Genomic DNA, 27,868 nt, shown 5'->3' with positions numbered 1-27,868 from the left:
ACCCACAGCAACCATCGTTCTCCAGCCGTGAAAGCTTCCGACAATACATTGCTCAAGGTATCTCGACATCTTCTAACTCCTCCTAGATCTGAATCTTTACCGTTTCAACAACTGACAATTAGCTGTGAGGCCGTTGCAAAGTTTTTTGCCAGTATAATAGCACAAATACACTCTGATCTGGATGACAGCTGTAATGTAGCTGAGGCGGAAGAAATGCTTAATGCACCATCTAGTTCACATATGAACCACTATAGAAGTTAGAGTGAGGGATCCTGACATCTCTGCACTGGATACTTGCCCATCTTGGCTGTTAAAATCAAGTAAGGACCACATAAATGAGCTCTTGAGGTTCTATTGTAAATCATCCACTAACTCAGGACTTCTTCTCTCAGCCACTCGAACAGGTAGTTATTCACCCACTAATTTAAAAACCATCCTTGGACAAAAATTATATGGCCAATTATTTCCAAGTCCAGATGACACCCAACTCTGTATCTCACTATCCAAATCACAGCAGAATGCAGTAGAAATCTTGGGTTGCTATCTAACCACTGTGGTCAAATGGCTCAAAGTTAACAAAGTGAAATCCAATCCAGACAAGACAGAAGTGATGCTTGTTGGGAAAGCAGGGATCTTGAAGGACATTTTTGTTCCCACTTTGGATGGAGTTCATTTGACCCTTGCAAATTAGAGACTAAGGGTTCTACTGGATCCATATTACTGCTAGAAAGGCAAGTTAAGGCAGCTGCAAAAATGCTTTCTACAACCTCAGTCTAGCCTGGAAGATGGTCCCCCCCCTCAGCACAATCAATTTAGCCACCTGGATCTATGCCATGATAACGAGACACAATCAATTTAGCCACCTGGATCCATGCCATGATAACAACGAGACTTGACTATTGTAACGCAAATATACCTAGGTCTCCCCTCAAAAGGTGCCCGTACACATGCATTCTCTGTGGTGGCCCCCACATTATGGAATGGTCTATCTGAGGAGGTTAGGAATGCTCCCACTCTTCTGGCCTTCTGAAAATTATTCAAAACTGAATTGTTCAAGGGGGCATTTTTACTTAGATAGGTGGGCTGTAAAGAAGTGGTCTCAAAGAGGTCCATCAGTACAGAGACAGGGACCATTGACTTTAGTACTATGTGCTTCTATGTACTATATGCTGCTTTAAGTATGATCCTGCTGGGTAGTTCTATGTTATTTAATACATTAGCATTGCACTCTTTTTCAGCAGTCCTTCAACTCTATATTGGATTTCGGTTGGTTTTAAATCTTTGCAAATTTGCATTTATATACCGTATAACATTGTTTATTGAAATGTCCTTGAAACTGACTGTACTAACTCACACTGTATAATCTGCCTTGAGTCTCAGTGAGAAAAGAACACTATAAATAATGTAAATAAATAAAGTATCCTGCCCAAGGAATTTACCTTGTATTAGCTACACAAGATAAAATGATTACCATTCTAGTCTCCCTAGACTTGCTTATTCATAAATTCTCATATTAATAGTAAGAAAAATGTTGTATTTCAGCTACATCAGGCAATAACATATATTCTTGTCCAAACAAATCTGCTTGTTTAATTTGACATTCTGATCAAAGGACACTCTCCTTGGAGGAGCTTCTTCTACAATCAATAGTAACAACTGTTGAAGGCCTTTTTCTGAGCATCACAGGGAGCAAATAAATTTTAAAAAGGAACGTTGACAAAACAGACACATGTTCCTTTGATGCTTAAAGAGACATGTATGCAAACAATTACCTTTCCTTTTTAGAGCAGCAACAGGGAGCTTAGAATGAATATCAGCTATTTTAAATGAAAGAGATAAGAGAATCTGCTTCACAGTGAGTGCTTTAAGCACAACAACCAAGTATCTAATCCCAGAAGGCCTGCTGTGATCCTCTACTTTGTGTGCCTTAGATAACCAAGAAAAGGAAATGGCAGAGAAGGACAGGCCATTTTTTGAAGGCACAATTCTCTGGGGCTTAGCTGTCTTACTCTAGAAAGTTTATTCCACAGATTAATGATGATAACAAAAAGTCTTTGTGTCTTCATTTCATTATATTCTTGACCTCTCCTCCTTCCTCCAAAGGCCTTAGGATGATTATCCCCCCCCTCCCTTTTAATACTAATAACCTTGAAAGGTAGGTTATACTGAGAGAGTATGACTGGCCACTATACCACAGTGGCTCTTGTTGAAATTCCTTCAGGACAGATCAGCAACACTTTGCTAAGTCTGCATAATTTATGTAGGCTGCAGACTAGAGTTCAGCTTTTCCTTATATCTTTTTGTTACTATGACACAGATTTTTGACCCTTGCTCATACACACCACCCCATTATTAAGCACGTTATCTCCTAAAAACACTCAATAAAATGACACTTGATCAATAAAAGGACATAATTTTGAGGTGTTTATCTATTCCTTTCTTGAATAAAGGCAAGGATTCTGATTCTAACATCCCAAGTAGAAGGTGGAAGAAATGGTAATGGTTCATGATATGTCTAAAACAGCAAGGTTCCTAGCATATAAACCATTTCCCACATTAGTATGAGGGAAATCAGACATAAGGCATCCCATATATGGCTTACCTCAGGGGATAGCCCTTAATTAATGTGACTTTGCAATTTGTTATGACCATTTCATATCAATATCTGTACAGATGCAAAAGCATAGGAAGCAGAACTTAAATCACGTTCCTTTCTTTGAGCTCTCTCAAAGGAATCTTGTTCTATATTTTTACCTTCCATGACCAAACATTGACAATCATGTCATGCTGGTAACCCACTGAGACAATGTACTTGGAGCTGGGGGAGAAAGCCACACACGCCACTCCATACTTGTGTTCTTGAAGCTCAGCCACCTGGATCCGTTCAGCAACATCCCATACTCGAACAGCTGGCATGTGCCCACTCTGAAAATAGAGACAGGAACAACAACAGCAAGTGAACATGATCTTAAAACCTATGTACAAATCCACTGAATTTTGCAAGATAGGTTATTGCTGGGGCAGTTAATGGTTTGTCAGTTTCAGTACATAAATTGTCAGCTAAAGATTTTAAAAGGCAACAAGAGATCAATATGCATTCAGTCCTAATTTCTGTGTTACCATCAATGGTACTGCATAGCTGGCATTGAGAAAATCTACATGCCATGGAACCACATGGCACCTCTGTGTTTTTTTGTAATTAACACTGTATTGAGATTTGATAGGTGATTATTACTATTTATAATACAACACTTTTCATCAAACATATATAACAACTCACAAGCAAAACATGTTCTTCCTCCCTGGGTAACTCACGTATGACCAATGAAAGGAAGGAAAAATAAAAAGAAACACTGTGTGCGCTTGGGGAAAAACAAAAAAGAATTTAGTATCTATAAACGGTTGCCAAATTGAAGCATTTCTCTGAACTATACCTTTCCCCAAATATATTTTGTTACTTGGGGGCTAAATATGAAAAGCTTTCCAATCCAGTATTCTATCAGTGGTAAAGATCATGACTTCCAGAACCAAAGTGGTCTACTTTGCTAGGTGATTCTCTAATCAAATGATTCAGAGTATAGCCGTTTTTGGAAGTGCCCAGTTTACTAGTATTTAACTTCCCAAAAGATTAATTTATAAATAAATACTATGGTAAAACTGAGAAGATCAAGTATTTTCAAAGACTGCAAGGCAATCGTTTGTTGTTAAGGCAATCAGCAAACAAGAACCAAATTTCTGAAGCCTGGCAATGCCACAGCTGAAGATACTTCAAAACCGCCATGTTAAACAAAAAATGGCAAGGTCTTGAAAGGAATGTGAGTGTATTCAATTGCTGCATGCATCTCATCAGAGCATCTGCCACCTACAAGAATTAATACTTGTGATCAGTTCCCAAACTGAAAAAGAGATGTGGTAAATTCTACATATCAGGAATATCTCAGAATCAAATCTTCTTGGTGAGAGAAGCTTTCCTTTCTTGCTGAGGGAGGCGCCATAGAAAAGTCCCTCAGTTCTGTTAGATGCCTGCCTGTTTCTAGAGATGTATAAATTTGTCCACTAGTGGTAGTGGTTTTCATAGGTTGTTGTGAAGTATTTTGCCTATCTCCATTGCCAGTATTCCCAACTTATTTGCTTCGTTCCACTCATGCCAAAATAGTGGCTAAAAAGCCTAAAGTAATGGAAAAAATTAGCATGAGGAAAGAGAAATGGTGCAAAAATTACAGATAATAGGGTTGCATTTACCTGTAAATGTTGTTCATCGAGTTGTCTTCTGTGCAGGCACACATTAGGCCTGTGCATGCACAGTTCCAATGTGGGACTGCACTAAAAGACCATAGATAAACTAGTCAAAACTGCACTACTAAAAAATTCTGTACCACCCCTATTACAACCTCCCCTCTTAACAGTGAAAGAAAGGAAGAAGTGAGCAAGGCCACTGGTAGTAGAAAGTGTCATCAAATCATTGCCAACCTGTTCACTACCCCTACTGGAGAGTAGTGACCATGTAACTTTGGAATTTAAGATACTGGGCAAGCGAAAAGCTGAATGCAGTCAGACATATAGTTTGGATTTTAGAAAAACTAAATTTAACAAGCTCAATGTTATTTAACAATGTTAAATAAGTCCTACTGGTGATCAGATTCTCTGGGTTAAGACTGAATGATTAACAGAAATCGGCCGCATCACTGAAAGAAGTCAGCCCATGCTAATTGTCAATGCAGCACCTTTATCAATGCTGTATCTCATATGAAACATTTAGAAACAAGTGAAATACAGGGAAGTGCAGGTTTGACAGTCAACTCCAACTCAACAGCTTCTGCATGATTTCACAAAAGGCTGTAAAAGATGGACTGCGAGATGACATCTCCATAGCAACCAGCAAAGTGGTACCTTTTCTAGCCAGGGTTGACTAAACCTCTCTACAATGAATGGAGAGTGCAATCTCTCAGAAACAAATCAAAATTTCCTTTCGGAAAGTGAAATCGCAAATGGAATGATTCCAAGACAGATCACGCTTAAAAATCAACCTGCTCTGCAGCTTCCCCCTGCCCCTAATGTTAACTGTTCTTACTGTTGTGCTTTCTGAGTTCTAAATCCAGTTGTTCCTTCGTGTATGGCTAGGCCTTGAGCTTATAGTCAAGAGTGCATAATGGGTACAATACCACTAAACCCAGAATTGAGTCCCTCCTCACATTACATAATCTTCATGACAAGGAAAGGTTTAATAAGGTGTAGGCGTGCAGTTGGCAAATGGGAGGCATGACATACATATAAAATTAACAGAGAACTTTACTTTCAAGTAGCTTCAAAAAAAGTGAGAGGAAGTACTTCCTATATGCACTAGCAGCGACAAGAGAAAATGCCAATTAGCTACGATACTGAAGTGGAGCCTTCATGTCCAAAGGCAGTATGTTTCTCAGGATCAGATGCTGAATTGTCAGAGGCATTACGCTGCTCACTGCTGGATCTAGTCCAGCATTTGGTTTCCAACACAACAATTCTTACATTAACCAATAAGGCAATTTAGGTTACAGACCAGCATACCAGATATCAAAAAAGATTGACATTGAAATTGACAGTTGATAAATATTTAGAGCTTAACTAGCATTTACTTGGACGGTGGGATCACACGTTGAATTTAGTATTTATGACCAACGGCATTTTTAATAAATAAAAGAGACATTTTGTATGCGTGCATGCTTGTGTGTATTTACAGAGTCCAACAGTAATCAAGTCAGAGGACACAGATGGCAGCCATCCAACATGGACAAGAAGAGGACAGTCAACATCTTTTACGGTCTTTTAGCATCCAGCAATTCAAATTCAAGTTTAATTACAGTATGAATATTATGTATCTGGTCTGCATTAGAAACAGAATGCAATCATTTCTGTCCTTTCTTTATGCATCTTCCAAAGAGAAAAACTTTTTGCCAGCAATGAACTAAACCTTGCCAAACCCACAGGCACCAGGATCTTTGTCACTATTCAAGACCTTCATTCTAAATGATCATTTAAAAAAAATGTTCAGTCTTGCCGTTTCTGTATCCCAATACAGAAACAGGGACTTCTGCTCCACTTCCTCCCTTAAATACAAGTAAAGAGATGCCAGAGCCCTCCACTAATTCATACCCTGCCAATCCTATCTTTGTTTTTCATCTGTCTGAATACCTGATTTTTAATCCCTGGAAAATACATCTAAAACCAATGCTGCTAAAGAGAAGCCGTTGAGATTCATACTAGCTCCTACCTTAAATGGTTTAGAGAAGTCGTAACAAAACAACAAATCTGAATTCCCTTGTGGCTATTTTAATAAACTGTTAAGCAATTTAAACCTAAAATACACTTTCTCCTTCTTAATCTCACCCGCCCAACCACACTGACATAGTGTTCCAATAAGATAAGAAGTTGTATCATTCAAGATCAGCCTAATGGGTCACATGGGCCACAACAGGACTCTAGCTAGCAGCAACTCCACCATCTCAGAGGCCTTTTCCATCCTTGCTGCCCAAGATCCTTTGAGGATGGCCAGGAAGGAAAACAGGGTTGCAGGTTGTTCATCTACTGTCTTCTGTGCAGGCACATATTGGGACTGTGCATGCACAGGCCAGCCATGGAGAGATTTCTCTAGCTCTTAAAATCTAGAAGGAGGTGATCCACCTCTACTGCGCACAGACAGGGGCTTCCCGCCAAACACAGGTAGTGAGGCAGAGTATCCCTACTTCCCTCAGTTCCCCTGAGACACTGGAGATATAATACAGAATAAGCAAAGACACAGCATGGCAGGAAGGAGGAAATGTGTGCCTGCACAGAAGACATTAGAGAAATAACAGTTACAGGTAAGTATAACCCTGTTTTCGTCCTCAGTCTTCTGTGCAGTTCCACGTTGGGAGTATAGCAAGCTACTCAGCCAATGGGGGAGGGTGAGTGGATCAGCCAAATAAGGAAACTTGTTCCCATTGCTGACTCCTTTCTGGAATTTGTGTCAATAGAGTACTGTTTTATGAAGGTGTCAGCTGAGGACCATGTGGCAGCCTGACAAATGTCTCGAAGATGGACCTCTTGTAGGAATGCTGAGGACGAGGCTTGAGTCCTGGTCGAGTGCGCTCTAATCACCATGGGACGGAACTTTGCCTTCCCGTAGCACAATAATATACAAGAGAGGATCCAGATTTGTGAAAACCCTTTGTTCTGTCTAAGAATACAATAAAGCCCTGTTCACATCCAAATTGTGTAAGGTACATTCTGCTTCAGAAGCCGTGTTGGAAAAAATACAGGCAATATAATCTCTTGTTGTGAATGAAACTTGACACCACTTCGGAGAGAATTTCAAAACTATTATGCAAGACAATGTTCTCTAAATAGAGCAAATGGAGGGTATCCTGAAGGGCCATGAGTTCTCCATCCATCTGGCCTAAGTTATAGCAACCAGAAGCATCACTTTCCAAGATAACAGGGAAAGAGGCAAGAATGCAAGGGTGGCAATCTTACCTAAATGGGAACTAGAGGGATACTCCATGGAGGAACTGACAGGTTCTCGAAAAAAGGTACTGAAGATACCCTTGAGAGATTCCTTAGAAATGTGATAGAAGAAAACTGTCTTGTCATCAACTTTCTCATGAAAAGCTGACATCACAGCTAAGTGTACTGTAATGGAAGGACACAAACAAGCCCAGTTTTTATTTAAGTGGCAAGTATTCAAAGATAAGTGTCAATGGCCAGAAGAAAGGTGAGAACATTTTGGGTTTTAATCATGACCTGAGACGGATCCACTTGTTACCACAGGAAGGTGCATGTGGGTAGCTTGCCAGCATTTAAAATGGTTTGAGCCACCTCTTCTGGGAAAGAAGATCTGGTGGGTTCAGTAGCCACGTGGTCAGCTTCAAGGCTGCTACAGTGTGGTGCCATACCTGACCACTGTGTAGAATGTCTGGCATTACCGGAGGGAGGCACTCACCCTGGGACAAAGTCCTTAAAAAAGAAATGATGAATTCTGCAACATATCCTGGTAATGGAGGGCAAAAGGAGCTCTTTGGTCCAAGGAATTTGGAAGACATCCCTTAGAGAGGGGGTTTAGTGTCCTCTAGGAGACAAACACATCTGGCCTTTGTGTTGGACCGAGTAGTAAAAAGATCCATGGTAAGGAATCCCCACTGTTGAAAAGTGGACAGAATGTACTTAATAATAATAACATTCGATTTATATACTGACCTTCAGGACAACTTAACACCCACTCAAAGCGGTTTACAAAGTATGTTGTTATTACCCCCACAACAATCACTCTGTGAGGTGGGTGCGGCTCCAGAGAGCTGTGACTGACCTAAGGTCACCCAGCAGGCTTCAAGCGGAGGAGTGGGGAATCAAACCCAGTTCTTCAGTTAAGAGTCCTGCTGCTCTTAACCACTACACCAAACTGGCTGCCCACACATTGTGAGTGTGAAAAACCTTGCTGAGTATATCCACTCTGTTGTTCCTCACACCCACAATATGTATGGCCTGTGGAGATTGTTTCGTATAGCCCATTCCCACAGAGCTGAAGCATTGGCACAGAGAGTTAGCAATGCCGTTCCCCCTTGCCCAGTCAAATAATATAGAACTGTGGTATTGTCCACATGAATCTGAACTGTCTTGTTGCAGAGTAGCCCTACAAAAGAAGCAAAGGAATGATGGACCGATTGAGTCCCAAAATATTAATGGTTTTGAATCCGTAGGTGACCAATTAACATGAATTGAGGAAGGGCTGCAATGAGCACCCCATCCTAATGCTGAAGCATTGGTGGTTATAGAAATGCCAGCGCAGACTCTCCCAAATGGGTACCCCTGGATTAGGTTCTTGGGTTGGGCCCACCATGGCAATGATCTGTGTATAGACCTGGGAATAGACAATTTCAAATGTTGGTTGTCATAGGATTATGGTGATGTAAAAACACAATTTTGTAGTTGTATCATTCTCAACCAAGCAAATATTACAACAGAGATAGTGTCTGAATTAATAAAGCAGATTGAACACTTGGCAGTAAACAGACAGACCAAAGATTACAGCCTTTGTGTTCTGTCAGCAGAACGGAAGGCCCTCCCTACAGAGGAAAGAAGTCTAGCTCCCAAGTGTATAGTTCTATTGGGGTTAGAATAGATTTTTTTTCTCAATTCCCCAAAAGATCTAGGTTAGAGACAGTGTTAGAGACAAGGCGGATATAGTCATTAAGTAGCGGTGCAGATTCCGCTACTAGAAGACAATCATCCAGGTAGGGGATATGCAAAGCAGCCCTTAAATTGAAGGGATGCAACTACGACTGCCATACACTTGGTGAATACACAAGGCACAGAGGCCAAGCTGAAGTACCATATATTGGAAATTTCACCTATATTTAAAACGAAGATGCTTCCTGTGATTGGGATGTATAGAGATGTGCATGCAAAACTTTTGAACTTTAATAAACTTATTCGGGTTACAGTGGGGCTGACACCCCCTATCCTTCCTTTCTACCAGGAAATACCTGGATTCAAACTCCAGAGGGGAAGGGTCATTGGGAACTCTGTGAATGATGCCTTTGGCCAACAAACCATTAATAGCTTTCTTGAGGGTGGGAGAACAGGACCCTGTACCTGAGGAGCATAGACAACAGTGGATATTCAGAAAAAATGTATATAAACAATAACCTTGTCTAACTATAGAAAGGACTCAAGAGTTGTTAGTGACAGTATCCCATAGAGAGCTAGGGATATAATCTGTTCAGAAGGAACATAGGAGTGATTGACTCAGAGTCGGTTAGTCAGAACATAGGTTTGTGTCCTTGAGGAGCAGGCTTAGGAGGATGAGGTTGGGTTAGTTTTCCTCTTGGCCTCAACAACCTCTTGGTGGTATGGCGTTGAGCTGATGGATAGGATCCTTGACCAAAGAGTTGATGGTAGGGATACCTTCCAGGACGATATTGGTAAGTTTGGTGATTTTTCTTCATTTGGCTCAAGGATTTGTCTGTCCTCTTTTGGGGGGGAGGGGCAGCAATGTGCCCTCGAAGGGAAAATCCTTAATCTTGCTCTTTCTGTCCCAAGGAAGTGTTGTTGAATGTGGCCAGGCATGACTCCTAATAACAACGGCAGAAGCCATGGATCTGGCTAAACAATCCACAGAGTGTTTTCTCCTGCTGTCGTCTGTTGTTTGGCTAATTTAGTAGCCTTCCTTTGAAGGACCCTCTCCCAGAGAAATAAATTGTAGGAGCACAAGATGGCTTGAAAGGTTGTAATTTTAAAGTTGAAAGCTGCAGATGAGTATATCTGCATCCAGTGCACTCAATTTTCTGCCCTTTCTATCAGCCAGGGCCAATAAAGAACCTTGACAATACCGCACTTGTACCTCCTCAGCTACCAGAGAAAATGGGCAACAGTAGTTAAAGAGCAAGGGGTGAGCCTGCTGCATGAGCTTGTAATACTTCTCAATCTTTAAAGAAATAGCAGGAGGATAGATTTTTCACACACTGTGAGCAATGTCTAACAGATCCTCCACCGGTGGGAAGGCTATAGAAGCAGGAGTCGAAATATGAAGCCTCAGAACCTCAGAAGTCACGTTGTTAAACGTGACTTCTGAGGTTCTAATCAGAAGACTCAGGCTGCCACTCACATGGGCAGCTCAAAAGCTAGCCAGGATTTCAAGCTCCATAGCTTACCTCTCCAGTAACCAGGTATTTTCCATCAGGGGAGAAAGCAAGGGCTGTAATAGTCTTCCTGTATAGAAAAAGAAAAGCATTTTGTGAAACACCTGAGGGTAGTGGAGTCTTCATCCCAACACACTGGGGGGTGGATTTGGGACTATAAGTTAAGATCATGCCAGTTTGTATCAGATAGACTTCTCTGTCATATCTATGGCCCTGCAGAAAACATTTGAAAGAGCACCAAACAGTGAAGTCTAGCCTATCTAGCTCTTCAAGATATACAGCTTATTACACCTGGCTGGAGGGGAGGGGGGGGGAGATGAGAAAGAGAAGAGAATGGTGAGGAAGGGGAGGGAGCTAAGCAGGGCCAGGCAGGTAGCCTCTGTCAGGACATGACAGCCAGTCAGCTAGCCAGGCTGGCTTCTCACAGCCTGCCCTCAGCTATGCAGCCCCACCACTAAGAAACTCAAGGAGGCGGGCTGTACAGCCTTGCACAATGACATCACTTTCCAGAAATGACATCATTGCACCGAAGCTGGGAGCATGCATGCACAGATCATTCTTAAGGTGAGTGCTGCCACCGCCTCCCTCTCCATAGGCTCCAGTATTTTGAATTGAGCCCATCTGGCAACCTTAACTCTACCTGATGCTACTTTTTAAGTAAACTACACATTGGGTAATCCAGTCACAGATCCCTAATGGGTTTTTTGGAAAGGCCAAGTATTCTGACCATTAAGAACAGGGCAAAGTTTCAACTGATGAGGGATACCACCACCATGTTTTTTCTCAGTAAATCATCAGCTACATAATTACTTACAGTAAACTTGGGAGACATGGAACATTGAATGAACATTCCACTGTTTGCTTTTGTTATTTTAAAAAAATCATAAGCTTGTGCTAAAATCTTAACCACCATCATTATGAAAAAAGAAAAAAATTATCAGCCTGTGTCTGATAGAGAAGTTTTGAAAACATAAATGTAGTTAGTATCCCAAAGTCTCAAGCACCTGATAACTCTGATGCTTTTCCAATAAAAATATTTTAAGGTTATTAATGAATTTAGAAAGCAAATATGATTTTTGAGTATTTAAATAATTAGTACAGAATACTCAAGTAACACCTTGCTGGCTGTGACCCAATTTAAAAAGAATCCCTATATGGTTCTTGTGGATTTTCTGGGCTGTATAGCCGTGGTCTTGGCATTGTAGTTCCTGATGTTTCGCCAGCAGCTGTGGCTGGCATCTTCAGAGGTGTAGCACTAAAAGACAGAGATCTCTCAGTGTCACTGATCTCTCGAGACACTGAGAGATCTCTGTCTTTTGGTGCTACACCTCTGAGGATGCCAGCCACAGCTGCTGGCGAAACGTCAGGAACTACAATGCCAAGACCACAGCAATACAGCCCGGAAAACCCACAACAACCATCGTTCTCCGGCCATGAAAGCCTTCGACAATATATCAATCTCTATATGGTTCTCATCACAGTCATATAACTTCTATGATCAGCATACAACTTCTACGGTAACTTCTATAGTCAGCATTTCATTGTCCTAAATTCCTTTAGTTCAGTGGAATACCAATATTCCAGTACATTACACCAGTGGTGTACACCAACATTATGCCAAGAAATCCTGATCTATGATTATTCAGCATGACAGACCACTTGGGAAGTTCTTTTGCTAGCTAATGAAAAGCAAGATCTGGGTCCAATAGCTCCTTAAAGCCTGACTAGATTTCCAAAGTATGAGCTTTCGAGAGTCATAGCTTACTTCATCAGACTCTGACTTTCAAAAACTCATACTTTGGAAATCTAGTTGGTCTTTAAGGTATTACTGGACCTAGTTCTTGCTCTTCTACTACAGGGCTACACACCTGAAATTAATTAGTAAGAATATGATATAAATAGAAAAGATTAAAAGTATAACACTGGTTAGAATTTTTCTATCAATGTGAAGGAAAATTAATCAAGTTCATTCAAAATGTTTTATACAAACTCAGCCACTGCACAGTGGAGGGAAAAAACACATACACCACTGACCCATAATAAAAATCCTGCAGACAAGTCTGAATTAAAATTCATAGATGGATAAATTCTTTCTCCTGTCAGTACTCCTGGTATCTATTCCTCGCAGTGACACATTTGGGGATTCAAGCCAAAACAGAATTCTGCACAAACTCAAAACTCAAACACATTTCTGGGGAAGTCAGAATGACCAGGATAGTGAATAGTAATTCTTAGTCTGTTTGAACCTGCCATTCCTTGACTTTAAAGTGGCAACATTTCAAGTAAAAACTTGATTTTACCACAACACAAGTATAAGCACAGAAGAAAATGCTACAAAACACAAAGCATGGGCAGCCCTTCACACATTTCAACAGCCAGCCATGCTACATTGGGTTTATTTATTTATTTCAAGTGAACCAGTCTGTTAAAACCTGGGATCCCAGTCTGTGCTACAAGTGCTTCAAGACAGAGGAAAGAATAAGGTGTCTTTAATTATAAGTCTCCACCACTTGCTAAAGTTTAAAAAGGTCTCTCACTCTTTTTCCAGAGAAGGAAAAGCAAGCCACCACTTGACAACCCTGGGTTTCACTCACCTGGAATTATTCAGAATATGATGCTGCTTGTTTTTCTTGGGATTGAAGAGCACAACAACACACCTACAGAACAAGAATTTTAAAGAATGATAAATGCATATAAAGAGCCTTTTGGATACATTTACTGACTGATACTTTTTTCTTTTGCAGTGGTTAGTAAAGAACACTTTGGAGAAGAGATATGGGGGAACAACACAAGTGAATCTTTTGTAGCATTTTGGCAGATAAAGGAACTGCTTTGTTAACATTTTAATTGAATCAGCCATCCACTGGATGAGAGCCATCTGCTTCATATATGTCAAAGGTTTAACAGGAATGGCATGCTTCTTGTATTACTCTGTAGCCAGGGTTCTCAGATCAGAAGCCAAATGCATGCTGCATAAGCCAGCCACTTTTGGATGGTTGGGGACAGTGTTGGAACAAGACATGTATAGCAATCACTTTATCAGAAACAACTGAACATTCTGTTGATGAATCCTCTTCATGCTATACAAACATCACCCATCTATAGGCCAATGTTTGCACTGATAATAAAACCTAAAATACAGCCCTCCTGGATGGTACATACTTCTGAATGTACAGAAGGGTTGAAATGGCATCATTCCCTTCACATAGAGGACTAACGTATTAGGGAGAAGGCCAGGCTAGAGTCCTTTGCTATATGTGCTACTGTGCATACATACAAGTTTTTTATTTAACATGGGAGAACATATTATAATGCATTTCCTCCAACCAGCATCCCAAAATGATACAGTACCACACAATTCTTTTGAATGTGTAGAGCAGTTCCAATTCTTTTTTTTAAATTTAAAGGGAGTACAGAAAAGAAGGGGGGAAGCAGGACAAGCAAAGCAGGTATAAAACTGTGTGCTACAAGGATTATTCAAGTACAAAAGTTGTAACCTTTATAGATATTAGACTAGTGATTAAAATAATAATTAAACCTATTAAATAAATATTTTTCCAAATATACAACACATGGAAAATTCAAACCTATTTCTACTCATTATTCTAGTAATAGTAAAGAAAAAATAACAATTATAAACAATAATAATCTTTAAGAGTAATAAGGTAAAGTACTATTAAAAATTCTGACCTATTTCTACTTATGTTAAAAAGTGAGAAAAAATCCTTATTTCCCTATATTTATCATTACCTTTTACTTATACTTTACTTAACAATGACAATGCTAACTTTTTGCCAATATTTCAATATTATACAGTCTATTATCTTTATAAAGTTAAGAGCAGTTCTAATTCTGACCCGCTGCCTTTGATAAAGTTACAGTAAAGATGCCTTTGCAGCAGGCAGCAGGGACAGAGAGCCTTTTAAGAAAGCAAAGTGATAATAGAAAACAGGCCTCTATCAAGAATTCCAATTCCATTTCTTCACTAAAAACCATCAGGTTTATTAGGTCTAACCTTCCAATATGAGTCACATTTCAAATTCAAAGGACATTTGTTGAAACAGCTCAGAGCCGCTTTGCAGGGTCACTGCCAAACTACACTAAGCAGTCTGTTGCCATATCCAATTCGTTTATACAAACTGCTTACAGGAAAATTTACTAGCTTTGCATACAAACATTTCATTTCCAAGGCTTGAGGTGGCACACCCATAAAACTATCAATCTCTGCTGACAGGGCAGACTCCCAATAGTAGCCAACAACCATGAAATACAGCTTTTAATAAACATCTCTCTTACTCTCTCCACTACATCACAAAGCAGCTACATATTTTTTTTTAAAGATAGCAGATGGGAGAAGAAAAGATGAAAGGTACACTGCTGTGGCCAAGTATTATTAAAGATCACCCGAGTCCATCGGGAGGACCACCTCCCTTCCTCCTGATTCTAAGCACTGAGCACAGCTACTTCAGCAATCAGGCAGGTGGGACACATTCCCTTTGTTTGTGAGACCAAAAGCTCTCCCTTTCCCAAAGGCCTTGGCTTTCCAACCTCCAGGTTCATTCTGGGGTGTACCCATGCCCAAGTCATGAATTGTAGACTCATCTCAAATAAATTTTAAGTTTATTAGCTTAAGGAGTGTTTGCAAAAAGCATAAAACACTTTTACACAGGCAACAGACATTAAAATAAGAAAACTTTACTGTCGCTACATAAAATCTGCCTATCTAAACACTTGAGAGCTAGCTACCTAGGCATCTCTATTTGGCATCCATTTGTTGCTTATCTCACCCATCCAGTAGAATTCAAGCCCCCTATAGGGGTGTGCAACCCGACCATAATTCTGAAGCGGCAAGCCACTTCGGAATTATGGTATTTTTACTTGCTTCGGTATGCTCCGTAAATATTCGGAGCATACCTAAGTGAGAGGGAGCAACTCCCCCAACCCCACCTCCCCCCCACCCTGGGGCAACCCCTCCACCCCCACCCCCCACCCACTTACCTGGCTGTCAGGCAGGGGGATCAGCTGGGTGGTGGGCTGTGGCGGCGGCGGCAGCGTAGCAGCAGCAGTAAGTCGGCTGCAACGGCCTGGAGCCAGCTCCGCCGCTGCTCCACAGCCCCACAGGGTGGCGGGGAGGGCCAGAGCCACTGCTGCTACCGACTGCAAGGTAAGTGGGGGTTGGGGGGCTGGGGGGCCCGGGGGGCCTGGGCTGAGGGTGGGTTGATGTTTAAAGGGCCCCGCTGCTGCTTGCAAGCAGCGACGGGGCCCTTTAAACTCAACCCCAAAGCATTACAAATGCTTTGGAAAGCTTTGATTCGGATATCCTGAATCTTTACGGATTGGGTCCGATTTGGGTATTTTACCTGAATCAGAAACCCGAAGTGCACATCCCTCGCCCATTCTCATGCCTAGCTGGTTCAGCATACGGACATGGTGAGATGATGAACAGCATGCAACTTCCAGATTCTCTCTGGCATACTTGCATTACGGTCTGAGCTTGGTCAAACAAAGCTAGCTCAGAGAGGAAAGGAATGGGATGGAGCTGGGTAAGCTGAGAACCCATCCTTTTTAGGACTCATTGCATTACCCGGCAACTCAAGAGCCAATCAGGGCTCAGCTGTTAATCAACATTTCATCTGAGTTCAGATAGAGCCTCTCTGAAAACAGTCTCCCAAGGTCGAATCACTGGGAAACTCAGAGACTGCTCTGCAGGTGTTATTGATCAGCCCAGTCACCACATATCTGAACTAGGTCGGAGCCTAACAACACGTACAATTCTGAACCTGAGTTCAGCCATTTTTACCAAAACCTGGCTTTGGGCTGACAATTTCCTTACAGGATCCTCCAAAAATGCAGCTGCTAAAAAGGCCTTTCCCATCTCAAACTAGTCTGGAAGATGGTCCCCTAACTTGACACAGCCGATCGGGCCATCTGGTAACACTGAGACTAGACTACTGTAATGTATTCTGTATGGGTCTCGTTTCAAAGTCAACTCAGAGACACCAGCTGTTGCAGAGTGTCACAGCTTAATTATCAGGAGCTAGGTAGAACATGGGCTCAATTCAAGGTTTTGGCTATCACATACAAAGCTCTTCAAGGCTTTGTCCTTTCTTATCTACAGGACCACCTCTCCCCCTATGCTCCACTATGGCACATTCATTCATCTGAACAGAGATTTCTGCAGAAACTACCATGTAAATGGGCAAAATCTACAGCTGCCTAAACACGTGTATTCTCTGTGATGACCCCTACCAACTTATGGAATGGCTGGCCTGAAGAAGTCGGGAGAGCTTCCACTTTCTTGGCTTTCCACAAACTATTGAAAATTGAATTATTCAAGAGGGTTGTTATACTCAGGCAATAGGGCTGTGCTGTAAGAAATGGCTCAGAGAGAAGCTTTGGTAAAGGGACTGTAGCCTATACTACTGGGTACAGTCTGTTGATGTAAACATGCTCCTCTTGTGTAGGTTCTGTACCATTTAATATGTCGTGTCAAATTAATTATGTTTTGTTTCAGCAATGTTTCATCTGTGTGTTCAGATTTATGCTTTTTATTAATTTTCTACAATTCATAACTTATTGAATTGTGCCCCAGTCATTAATCATATTGACTTACATTGTGTAATCTGCTTTGAGCCTCAGTGAGAAAGGTAGACTACAAATAACATAAATAAATATATAATAAAATAATAGGGAGGGTATATTCCACCAGCAGCACATACAAGCTCCAGAAACTCACATGAGAGGAGGAAGCATTTTCTGCCAAGGACTATTATAAATTAGCCACTAGATTGAACTGGAAGAAAAACGACATCAGGTTTTCTAGCATGATAGGTAAGACCCCTTCAGCCACAGAACATAAGACTTGTGAATTGGGCAACTTGATGCAAAAGCACCCCAGAAGAAATAAGTAGTTCTGGTAAGCGGGTGGAGGGGAGTTGTATTTTCCCCATGAAAATTAAGTTTAGGAATGGAACAACAAGGAATAAGACGTCAGAGACACAGTGACATATTATCTGCCTCATTCAAACAGCTCTGTGCGACTCCCCCCACACACCTTTTCAACTCCATTGAGGCCTTAGTTCTTTTCTAAATTTTACTTCCCTCTTGAAAGCCCCCTTGTCCTTTTCCTGGCTTGACTCATCTCTTTCTCAAACTCTACTGTCTTAAATTCTTTCCTCAGCAGCCTAACAGAAAACAGATTGAACTTGCAGGTTTTTTTAAAAATTAGATACTTTGATATCTTTTCTCTGAATAGTTTCCTGAGTGTAACAGGGTAAAGATCAACAGGTATAGCTTTTCTTACTGTAATCATGTTCTTGGACATGCTTCATCTACCAAATTTGTCAGCCTCTCAGGGCTGCCAGGAGCATGCAACCTTGAGGGGGAAAAGTTGATGTCAACACAAAAGTTGATGCCAGCAACATCACTTCTGGTTAAAACCTAGAAGTGACATCATTTCCAGGTTTTAGCCAGAAGTGACATCGCTGCATCACTGCCATCTCCCCCTCCCCCACCCCCCACTACCACTCATTTGAACAGAGGCAGAGGTGCGAGACTACCTACCACAACAAGTAAACTGGAAACATAACTGCTATTTTGTCGAAGACTTTCACGGCCGGTGAACGATGGTTGTTGTGGATTTTCCGGGCTGTATTGCCATGGTCTTGGCATCATAGTTCCTGACGTTTCACCAGCAGCTGTGACTGGCATCTTCAGAGGTGTAGCACCGAAAGACAGCGATCTCTCAGTGTCAAATCGAGAGAGATCGCTGTATTTCGGTGTTATACCTCTGAAGATGCCAGTCACAGCTGCTGATGAAACGTCAGGAACTACGATGCCAAGACCACGGCAATACAGCCCAGAAAATCCACAACAACCATAACTGCTATTGCACAACTTCTAAGGTCACAGCAACCCTGCCATGAAAAAAGTGGTGATTCCACTCTTCCTATTCCAAAACAGGATGTACACACACACACAAAGTATACCAATTCTTCTTGTTAAACCTCAAGCAAGCCCAACCTCAAGCATTTCATTTATTGTAAGTTTGCTGCACACTTCTAGCTGTAGTCTGAAGAACACTTGAGACAGTGTATGAATCACTGCCACACACGGCTGCATAGCTTTTCCCAATGCAAGCAAATAAACTTTGTTAATTAAATGTGTGAAAGAATGAAGTCTAGAGTGAATGGGAGAGAACTACAGTGCAACAACATGAATTATAAGTGCCTTTTTTTAGCTACTGATAAAGGGAACTGCCAGAAACTGCTGCCACCAAGAGTGTGAAGGACAGTGACGGAAGACACAGCTGCACTTACCTGTAACTATTATTCATCAAGTGGTCTTCTATGCAGGCACACATGGAATCTATGCATGTGCAAGCCAGCTGCAAATGTTCTAATGCTCCTAGAGGTGCGAGATGTTCGCCTAGCCTTTTCACACACTTTTCCCCCAGGTGCAGCTATGAAAGGCAGGGAGAGAGGCTCCCTCACTCAGTTCTCTAAGCTGCCAGTGCAGAAGTTAGGTAAGAAAAAAAGAGCTCATGGTGCCTGCACAGAAGACCACTTGATGAACAACAATCAGAGGTAAGTGCAACCCTGTTTTCATTGCCATCTTCTGCACAGTCCCACATGGGAAATTAGCACATTAACTTACCCAGGTGGTGGGTGTGAAGCTCTTTAATGGAAGAGACTCTTCAAGACAGCCTTGCCAACACCTGTGTCCATTCTGGAGTCTACATCAATGGCATAATGCTTGATAAATGTGGACAGCATAGACTAGGTGCTGCCTTACAAAACTGGACTAGAGGGATGCCCAGTTTTAAGGCTGACGAGGTGAACTGAGCCCTTGTAGAATGTGCTCTTATGTGCAATGAGCAGTGTTTTTAGACTGTTTATAACAAGCATTAATGAGCCACATTATCCAATTTGAAATAGTCTGTGCAGAAACTGCACCCTTTAAATGAGACAAAGATATTAGGGTTCTGTCGGAAAGGATCTGTCCTGTCCAAATAGAAGCACAAAGCACCTTTAACATCTAGGCTGTGAAAAAATCTGTGTGTGTTATCCTTAAGTTTAGGGAAGAATACAGGTACGGCAATGTCCTGGAGATGACCTTTGGCAGAAAATGGAGACTCAGACTGAGAGCAACCTTATCTGTGAAGATCTTACATGAAAGAAGGGTCATATCTCAAGGCCTGCAATTCACTCACTCTCCTAGCCAAGATTATGACCACCAGAAAGGCTACTTTATTAGCTGCCATTATCTTAAGGGAGAAGGTAGCTAGAGGAAAAGTTTATGTATGACTCAGGAGAGAACCAAGGAGAGACTCCACTGGGGAACTGGCCTGGATGCTGGAGGATATAGGTTAGCTAGACCTTGAAGGAAGGACTTGCACTGTGGCTGGGCAAAGAGAGATTTTCTGCTTATGTAGTTATGGTAAGCTGAAATGGCTGCTAGGTGGACCTAGTAGCCATTTCAGATGGGGCAGGGTTCAGATTGTTGATGTTGGTTCAAAGAGAAAATGTTTTCCATTTGGCTAGATATGATTTCCTAGTGGATAGTTTTCTAGCTTCTAATAGGATCTTTTGAACCAGAGAAGAAAAAATTAGTCCAGGGGAGAGATGAACCAGGCTGTCAGTTTTAGAGTGCCCAGATCATGGTGGAGAACCACGTTGTCCTGTAGCAGGTGTGAAGATGGAGGAAAATGGTAGATTCTGCCCTGAACCATTTAAAATAGAGTGGCAAACCACGCCTGCCTTTGCCAGTAAGGGGCTATTATGACTGCCAAGGAACCTTCCCTTATCTTGCTGAGTGTTAGCATCGTAAATGGTACAGTAGACAGAGGAATGCATACAGGAAGGTGCCTGACCAAGGAATCTGAAAGACATATTTGCAGGGTGGATTTGATTTAAATCAAACTGATTTATATCACGATTTAAATCACGATTTAAATCACGAGTCATTAAGGCTTGATTTAAATCAGTTTTCTACATAAAGACTAATTTTTGCTGGTATAACTTTAATATGCAAGTAGATGCCTGCCTTACCGATAGGTAAAGGAACTTCATTAAAGTATTCCCAAACTGGGTCTCTTTTACGGCCTGCTGCCATTATAGGTTTTTTCCTCCAAGGAAAGAATGTGATAAACCTCAGGTCATACACACAAAAGATCCAAAGACTTGTGCAGTACTGTGCTCAAAAAGTTTCACTTTCATCTTGTACTGCTTGCCTCTCCCTCCTCACATTAGTTTCTTCTTGTGCAGATCTATTCCACTCCAAACAATCAGAAAAATATTGTTTCTATTCACTGAACTTCTTGAAACTTAGCACTGGAGGGGTTGATTCTGTCTTCGTAGGTTTGTAGAACAATAGGATTAAGGTCTTTTTCTCAACTCTGTTCATGTTATAACATTTTTGCTGTGAAGAAGAGGCATGTGATCTCTGCTGAGCTGACACAAATTCAGTTTTGAGAACTGCAAAACCAAGCATCTGTGATAATATCTTGTAGGCAGAGAAACTGCCCAATATTCTTACAAAAACCTCTGGAAGAGCATGACATTGTGAATGGATTAATGGAATTTATTTACCAAAAAAATTAAACATATACAGCCTTATTCTGCATAATTAAAAACTAATCTTTATTTCATGATGGAATAACCTTTGGATGGTAATATATTTTCCTCAAAAAGCATTTTATTTAAAAAAATCCGATTTAAATCAAAAAAATCCAATTTTTTTATTTTTTTAAAAAAATCATTGATTTTTATCCACCCTGCATCTTTAAGAGAGGCCTTTCCCTTCCCTGACCTTGAGCAATACCGTACTCGTTTTCTGTTGAGATACGTGGCCTATGGTCGGATGCCCTCACTTTGCAAAAATAGGGTGGAGGAACTCCCCATGGACAGACCATTTGTAGTTCTGAGTTTTGAACCAAATCAGGGCATCTACCAGAATATTGTCCGTGCCTGCTATGTGTATGGCAAAGAGACTGATTTGATGCTGGATAGCCCATTAGTAAGGATTCCTGGGAGAGAATCTGTTTAAGTAATACATTACAACTGTATTGTCCACGCATATCTGTACATTCTTGCCTTCTACTAGGCAAACCAGACACTTCAGAGCATATCTTATTGCCCTGAGTTCAAGGAGGTTGATATGCATAGACAATTCCTAAGGGGACCACACTCCCTTTACCTGGGTGGTCCCAGAACAAGCCCCACCCCAACCGACAGAGAGGTATCGGTGTTTATCAAGATTTGTATGAGGGAAGAAACAAATAGGATTCCCACTAAGAGGTTCTGTTTGTTGCTCCACCACTTTAGGGACCTGTGGATGAGTCTCGGGATGCAGAACAGCTTGTGCGGGTTCTGGCAGTGTGGATGGAACACTGGCAAACTAGTTTTGAAGGGACAAAGCCTCAGCCTGGCAAACAGAACTATAAGAGTCAGAGATGCCATAAAACCTCACAGTCTTTGAAGTTGTTTTGCACTTTGGTGCCTGTCTGAGAGGATCTTGTTCCAGGTGAGGAGAAATGTCATTATCCTGTCTTGAGTGGGGAAGGCAACGGCTTGAGAGGAGTCTAGGACTGCCCCCACAAATACCACCTTCTGCTGGGCAACCAGGGATGACTTCTCTAGACTGACCCTAAGGCCCAGGGGGTTGAGGATGATAAGAACCAGAGATACGTGCGGGGACAGAGATTATCTGCTTTGGCCCACTAGAAGCCAGTTGTTGAGATAGGAAAAAATTGTACACTCTTTTTATCTGAGGTGGCTCACCACTACTGCCATGACTTTTGTAAAGATATGATGAACAGAGAGACCAAAAGGTAGAGCCTTGAATTGGTATTTTTTGGAGCCACATTGGAAGTGAAGAAACTTTCTGAAGTGAACATTTATTGGAATCTGAAAATATGCATCCTTTAAGTTAACAATACCAAACCAAATTTGTACTTTCAACACAGTAAAACATTCTTTAATGACAACATTTTAAACATTTTAAAAATTATGAACTTGTTTAGGTAATGAAGGTCTAAAATGGGGCAGGAGGCCCCTGACTTATTGTTCACAATGAAATACCGGGAAAACACTCCGTCCATGCAAATGGATGGAACTGGTTCTATGCCCCCTTTCTTTAACAATGACTGCACTTCCTCTATAAGCAGGATAGGGGGAGGTAGAGTATTGGGCAGAGGTGGGATGTTTGGATGAGTTGCCTTGCACTTCAGATAATGGCCTTGGTTGACAAAGGACTGGGTGATCGACTCACAGGTCTGCAGAAGAAGTGAGTGGTTGCCTGGCAGGGCCCAAGAGGGTCTGGAACCAAAAACTCTGTTTATTCGAGTCAGATTGATGCTTTGGGGATTGGGAACTGTCTTTTGTTTTTATTCTGAAGGGCTGAATGGAGGCTGAGGAAGAGGGCTGTCAAGAGACTCTGGACGATGTGTGCATCAGCTGGAAATGGAACCAATTGTATTTATTATAAGGTGGGTACAGCCAAGGGGGATTTTGGTGGAGAGGTGTGGTACCCAAGGATCTCACTGTCAATTTATCATCCTTAATCATTTCTTGAAAAGCGCCTTCGACACAATGGAACCGAAGGCTTGGACTTGCATACAGCTCGATGGATCTGAGGAGCAGAAAGAAGAGATGTCCTTCTTCACTGGCAGCAAAAGAAGAACTGAGGGAGCTGCTTGCCCCACCTTTTATAGTTGCACCTGGGGGGTAAGCATGCAAAAACGCTAGGCAAGCATCTCATGCCTCCAGGAGCTTTAGAACATCCATGACTGGACCGTGCGTGCACAGATCCCTTGTGGGACTACACAGAAGACATGAACGATGAACAGATACATGTTTCATGCTTCACAAGATGCCAGAGAAAATTAACAAAGAACACCACAAAACAGAATTTATCATATTGTGTATATTTAAAAGTTGCTAGGGCTATAAATTAATTAGAGATTATACCACCCTCTGAAATGGGATGTACTGTAGATGAGACTCTGAAATATGGCTCCAGGGAATTACTGGGTGTGTCTCTTGTCACATGTGAGAACTAAAATAAGATAGCTCCGTTTCTTACTTCCTCAGGACATGTATGCCATGAATGTAGTTGTGCTAGCTTCGTTGACTACTATTCAGTCTGAGGCTCTTAATCATATGGAATCTGGGAAGATTCTTTTTTGAGTGCCTGCTAAGAACTTAAGAATAAACAAATAAAAGCCCTAACAGCTCACAGACCAATGAGCCCATCTACTCAAGCATTTCACTTGCCAGAGATTGTTTCTGAGAAGTCCACAACCTTGCAGCTCTAGTGGCCCCACCAACTGAGATTCAGTAGCATACAACTGGTAAACATGGAGGTTCTCTTTAGCCATTTGGAAATATCTAAAGAACAGCAAACAGAAGGGAAATCACTACCTACTCGATTCTGCAAACAATTATTTCACAAGAGGTTCTTTGGATTTAGTTTCACTCTCACAAAACTCTCTGGCCTAAAGTGAACAAAGCATGAGCAAAAAAGTATCACTGGATGGATCTAACCAATGGACAACAAATGTTGATAAAATTATCCTCCACAAATTCACTGACTCCTCTTCTAAAAGACAGAGGCCAATACCAGAATCTGTGGAAGCCCGCTTTAAAGCTTTATTACAGTTCATTCCAACTGCATGCATCCTACTAACCATACAAAACTACACAATTTTTTACCTGACCTTCAAAGCATTTGTTTTGAAATTGAGTCAATGTTTAAAGAAATAAATCACAAACCATTACCAAGAACCACTGGGCCAAAATTTAGTGGTAAAGTACATGCATTTGCAAGCAGGTCAACACAAGACCTTTAAAGAGCTGCTGATAGTTCAGGTTAATGGAACAATAGCCTATTCTGTGTAAGGCAATTTCATGTATTTCATACAGAGGGCATTCAGCCCTTGAACCAAAAAGAGATTAAAGTAGACATACGAGCCTTCACTGCAACATTCTTCACTTCTTCATTAACCCTAGAACATGCACACCAGGCACAACAAGTCACATAAGTACATTTGTCACAACTGCTAAAATGTCTCAAAAGATGGAACTGCAATATTCCAATATCTCCCCAACGTACCATGCAGATCAATTTAAACCCACTATGATTGGCAGCATCCTTTATTTTCTTCTTTCCTCACACATCCTCATGGTCTAGGATGTGCATATCATACTTAAATCAAGAGTCTGTTTATCTACAACAAAGCTGGAGCCTGCAGATCTCCTTCAGTAGGCTCAAGGTTATAAATCAAATTTTGCAAAGGAGACGACAGGACAATAATGCAAGAAATGAGATTTAAGATCTATCCCTCTGAGGCACTTTAAGAAAAGGCATTTTATGCAGGTTCCTATTACCTACCCCACCACCACCATCACGTCTCCCCCAGGCCCCTCTCTTTCTTTAGCCTTCCATAGATAAATAAAGCTTCCAATCATGAGCAGCACTTTCACTTTGTTTTTAGTACATAGCACAACAGAACACTTCGCTCAGCAGTAGTTCATGCTTCTACAGTAGGAATCCCATTCCCCCAGTGGGGGCAAGGGATCCCATTCCCAGTCTCTGCCCCTGCTACCACTTACCTGACAGGCGGGGGGCAGAAGGTGCAGGGAACAAGCTTGGAAGGCAAGGAACCTCCCAGGCAAGAGCACAGTGGGCAAGCTCCCAGCAGGCACAACAATGTCACTCCCTCAAGTGACATCATCATGCCTGGTGGTGAGCATGCTCCTGTGCTTCACAGGGGCCAATTTTAGCCCCCAACAAGCTGAACTAGCCCTGCACAAAGCGTGGAAGCAAGCCCGCTACCGGAGCAATGACATCACTTCCAGGAAGTGATGTCATCGTGTTGGTGCCAGGAGCACGTGTGAGCTCCAGGTAAGTGCCAAATTCCTCTCCCCGCTTCTGCCAGAAGGATATAGCGACCTAACAACCCTAGTCTGTAGTACAGAGAGTGTCGGCTACAGTGTCCTAAAACATATAATTTAACCTTAATACTCCAATTCCCCAATCAAAACTGGTTGTACTCCCCTAGGATGCTTTATGTCCTGGGAAAAAAATAAGTACATTTTCAGGATAACTGATGAAGTACAGAATAAGTAAAGGATAAAGAAAGGGAGCGTCTGCTTCCTCAGATTTCATTAGAAGTTAGGGTATCACCACATGTTATGATCATTGCCTGACTCATAAATAGCATCAGTGTATGTGCATGAAAAAGGAAAATAAATCATGCATGTAAACACCACAGTGCACGTCTTTGGGAAATCTGAACTAGATAGTACATGAGCATTTAAAGATGTATGATTGTACTTCCACACTGTACAGGATTGCAATAGACACCATGATGTAACACTGGCCTTAGATAGCCTTCCCAAATATGTACAAAAATGCCCTTATTGCTTATTACACCATCCCCCAGTCATTTTCTGTGACAATTTGCAAAATAATTCACAGGACCCTATCAGAAGGTACATATCAAGCAGAGCTTAAGGCTTTGCTCTGCTGAGGATGCATAACACTCCATCTGTTTTAGATCTGCTTGACCTCAATTAATAGTATGAAGGGGGAGACTAGTGGGGATGCTAGCACTGAGGAAGCTTGTTAACTTGACAGATTTCTGCACTGTAATATATCCTTATTGCCAAATCATTCTGATTCCAAAAGCCTTCACCATCTCATATATATTTTCTGCAGATTCTCCCTACTATTAAAACTATTGCCTGCTACAACATATCCTACCCAGCCAAAAAGTCTTCCAAAGAACACAACCATCTGCCCTGTGGAATGCACCAAACTATCTGGAAGTCAAAACAGCAACACCCAGAAAACTACTAGAATTAACAATCACCAACTGAACAGGGTGACACCTGGGGAGAAGACATGATTTATATTATAATTTTTGTAATTACATGAGATACACCCATACCCATAAATTCCCAGGGACAGGGAAGTCGGGGGCGGTGGGGAGTGCCAAGGATAAAAAGTGTTTACTAGCTTTTGAAAACATCTTTTAGCAACAACAGTTCCATCAAAGATTCTTGATGAGGATTTTGTTATTGGGTTTTTGGGTAGAAAAAAGACAGCCTTACTGTACCAAGTGCATGTCTGTTATGTGCCATCAAACTGCAACCCTATGAATCGACAACCTCCAAATGTTCTATTATTAACAGCCTTGCTCAGATCTTGTAAACTGGAGGCTGTGGCTTTCAATATTGAGTCAAGCCATCTCATTTTGGGTCTTTTTCTACTGCCTTCCACCTTTCTTAGCATTATTGTCTTTTCCAGTGAGTCTTGTCTTCTCATGATGTGACCAAATTATGAGAGAGAGAGAAAGAGAGAAGGACCAAAGGCAGAATTTAAGTTCTTAAAAAGAGCCCTGCTGGATAAGACCAGTGGTCCATCTAGTCCAGCACTCTGTTTCACACAGTGGCCAACTGATATCCTGTCTCCCAGACTCAGAGCACATTATTCTCAAACACTTAAACATGAGATATATTTTAAAAGAACTGTCAGTAGAACAATTTTGGACATATATGTCAAATGTTTTTTTTTAATTAAATGCCTTTGGATCACTTTGGAAAAAAATTAAACCTTGTCAGAATGCTGAAAGAAGATTTTCTAAGGAGAGAAAGAGCCACCCATAATGATTGTCCATGAATCCTCCAAGTCTTGGAGAATATTTATTCTCTCGCATGCATTTGTGTTATGTACACACACATAAATGCATGTAAGAACAAATATTCTCCAATACTTGGAGAGTACTTTTCCTTCAGCAATCTGACAAGGTTTAATTTTTTGTTGTTGGTTTTTTGGGAAGAAAAAAGACAACCTTACTGTACCAAGTACATGTCTGCACTTGCACACGCGTGCATGCACACACACATGGCAAGGATATGAAGAAATTAATGTTTCCAAAAAGGCTGCAGCAAACTACCAATGCAGGCAGTTGCTATAAAAAGTAAAAGATCTTGGGATAAAAGTTATAAAGGATAACTATGCTTGGCTCCGATTTGAAGTCAGAGAAGTTATCCAACATATGACAGAGAAACAATGGGTGGAATCTATTAGGAACATCTGCATAAATCTCTCTTGAATTGAATGGGAGTTGCCATTAATTGTGGGAGACAGTGAAATCATTGCCACAGAGTAGAAAAATAGACAGTGTCAGCCCACTTGCTTCAGCAGTAGGGATA

General features: G+C 41.4%; 1 protein-coding gene across 4 annotated transcripts in view; it reads right to left on the bottom strand.

Annotated features, from left to right (window-relative positions):
- Window positions 1-27,868, bottom strand: part of MAPKBP1 (mitogen-activated protein kinase binding protein 1) — a 162,294-nt gene that overhangs the window by 62,862 nt on the left and 71,564 nt on the right. For all 4 annotated transcript variants that reach the window (XM_054970917.1, XM_054970918.1, XM_054970920.1 and 1 more), the window contains exons 4-6: window positions 13,244-13,306; window positions 10,662-10,719; window positions 2,755-2,925 (exon numbers count right to left, since the gene is read on the bottom strand). In XM_054970917.1, coding sequence (XP_054826892.1) covers window positions 2,755-2,925; window positions 10,662-10,719; window positions 13,244-13,306 — 292 coding nt within the window. The remainder of the gene's footprint in view (window positions 1-2,754; window positions 2,926-10,661; window positions 10,720-13,243; window positions 13,307-27,868) is intronic.

This window comes from Eublepharis macularius, chromosome 2 (genome assembly GCF_028583425.1).
Source record: "Eublepharis macularius isolate TG4126 chromosome 2, MPM_Emac_v1.0, whole genome shotgun sequence".
Classification (NCBI taxonomy): Eukaryota; Metazoa; Chordata; class Lepidosauria; order Squamata; family Eublepharidae; genus Eublepharis; species Eublepharis macularius.
This window is presented reverse-complemented; position numbering and strand designations above follow the sequence as displayed.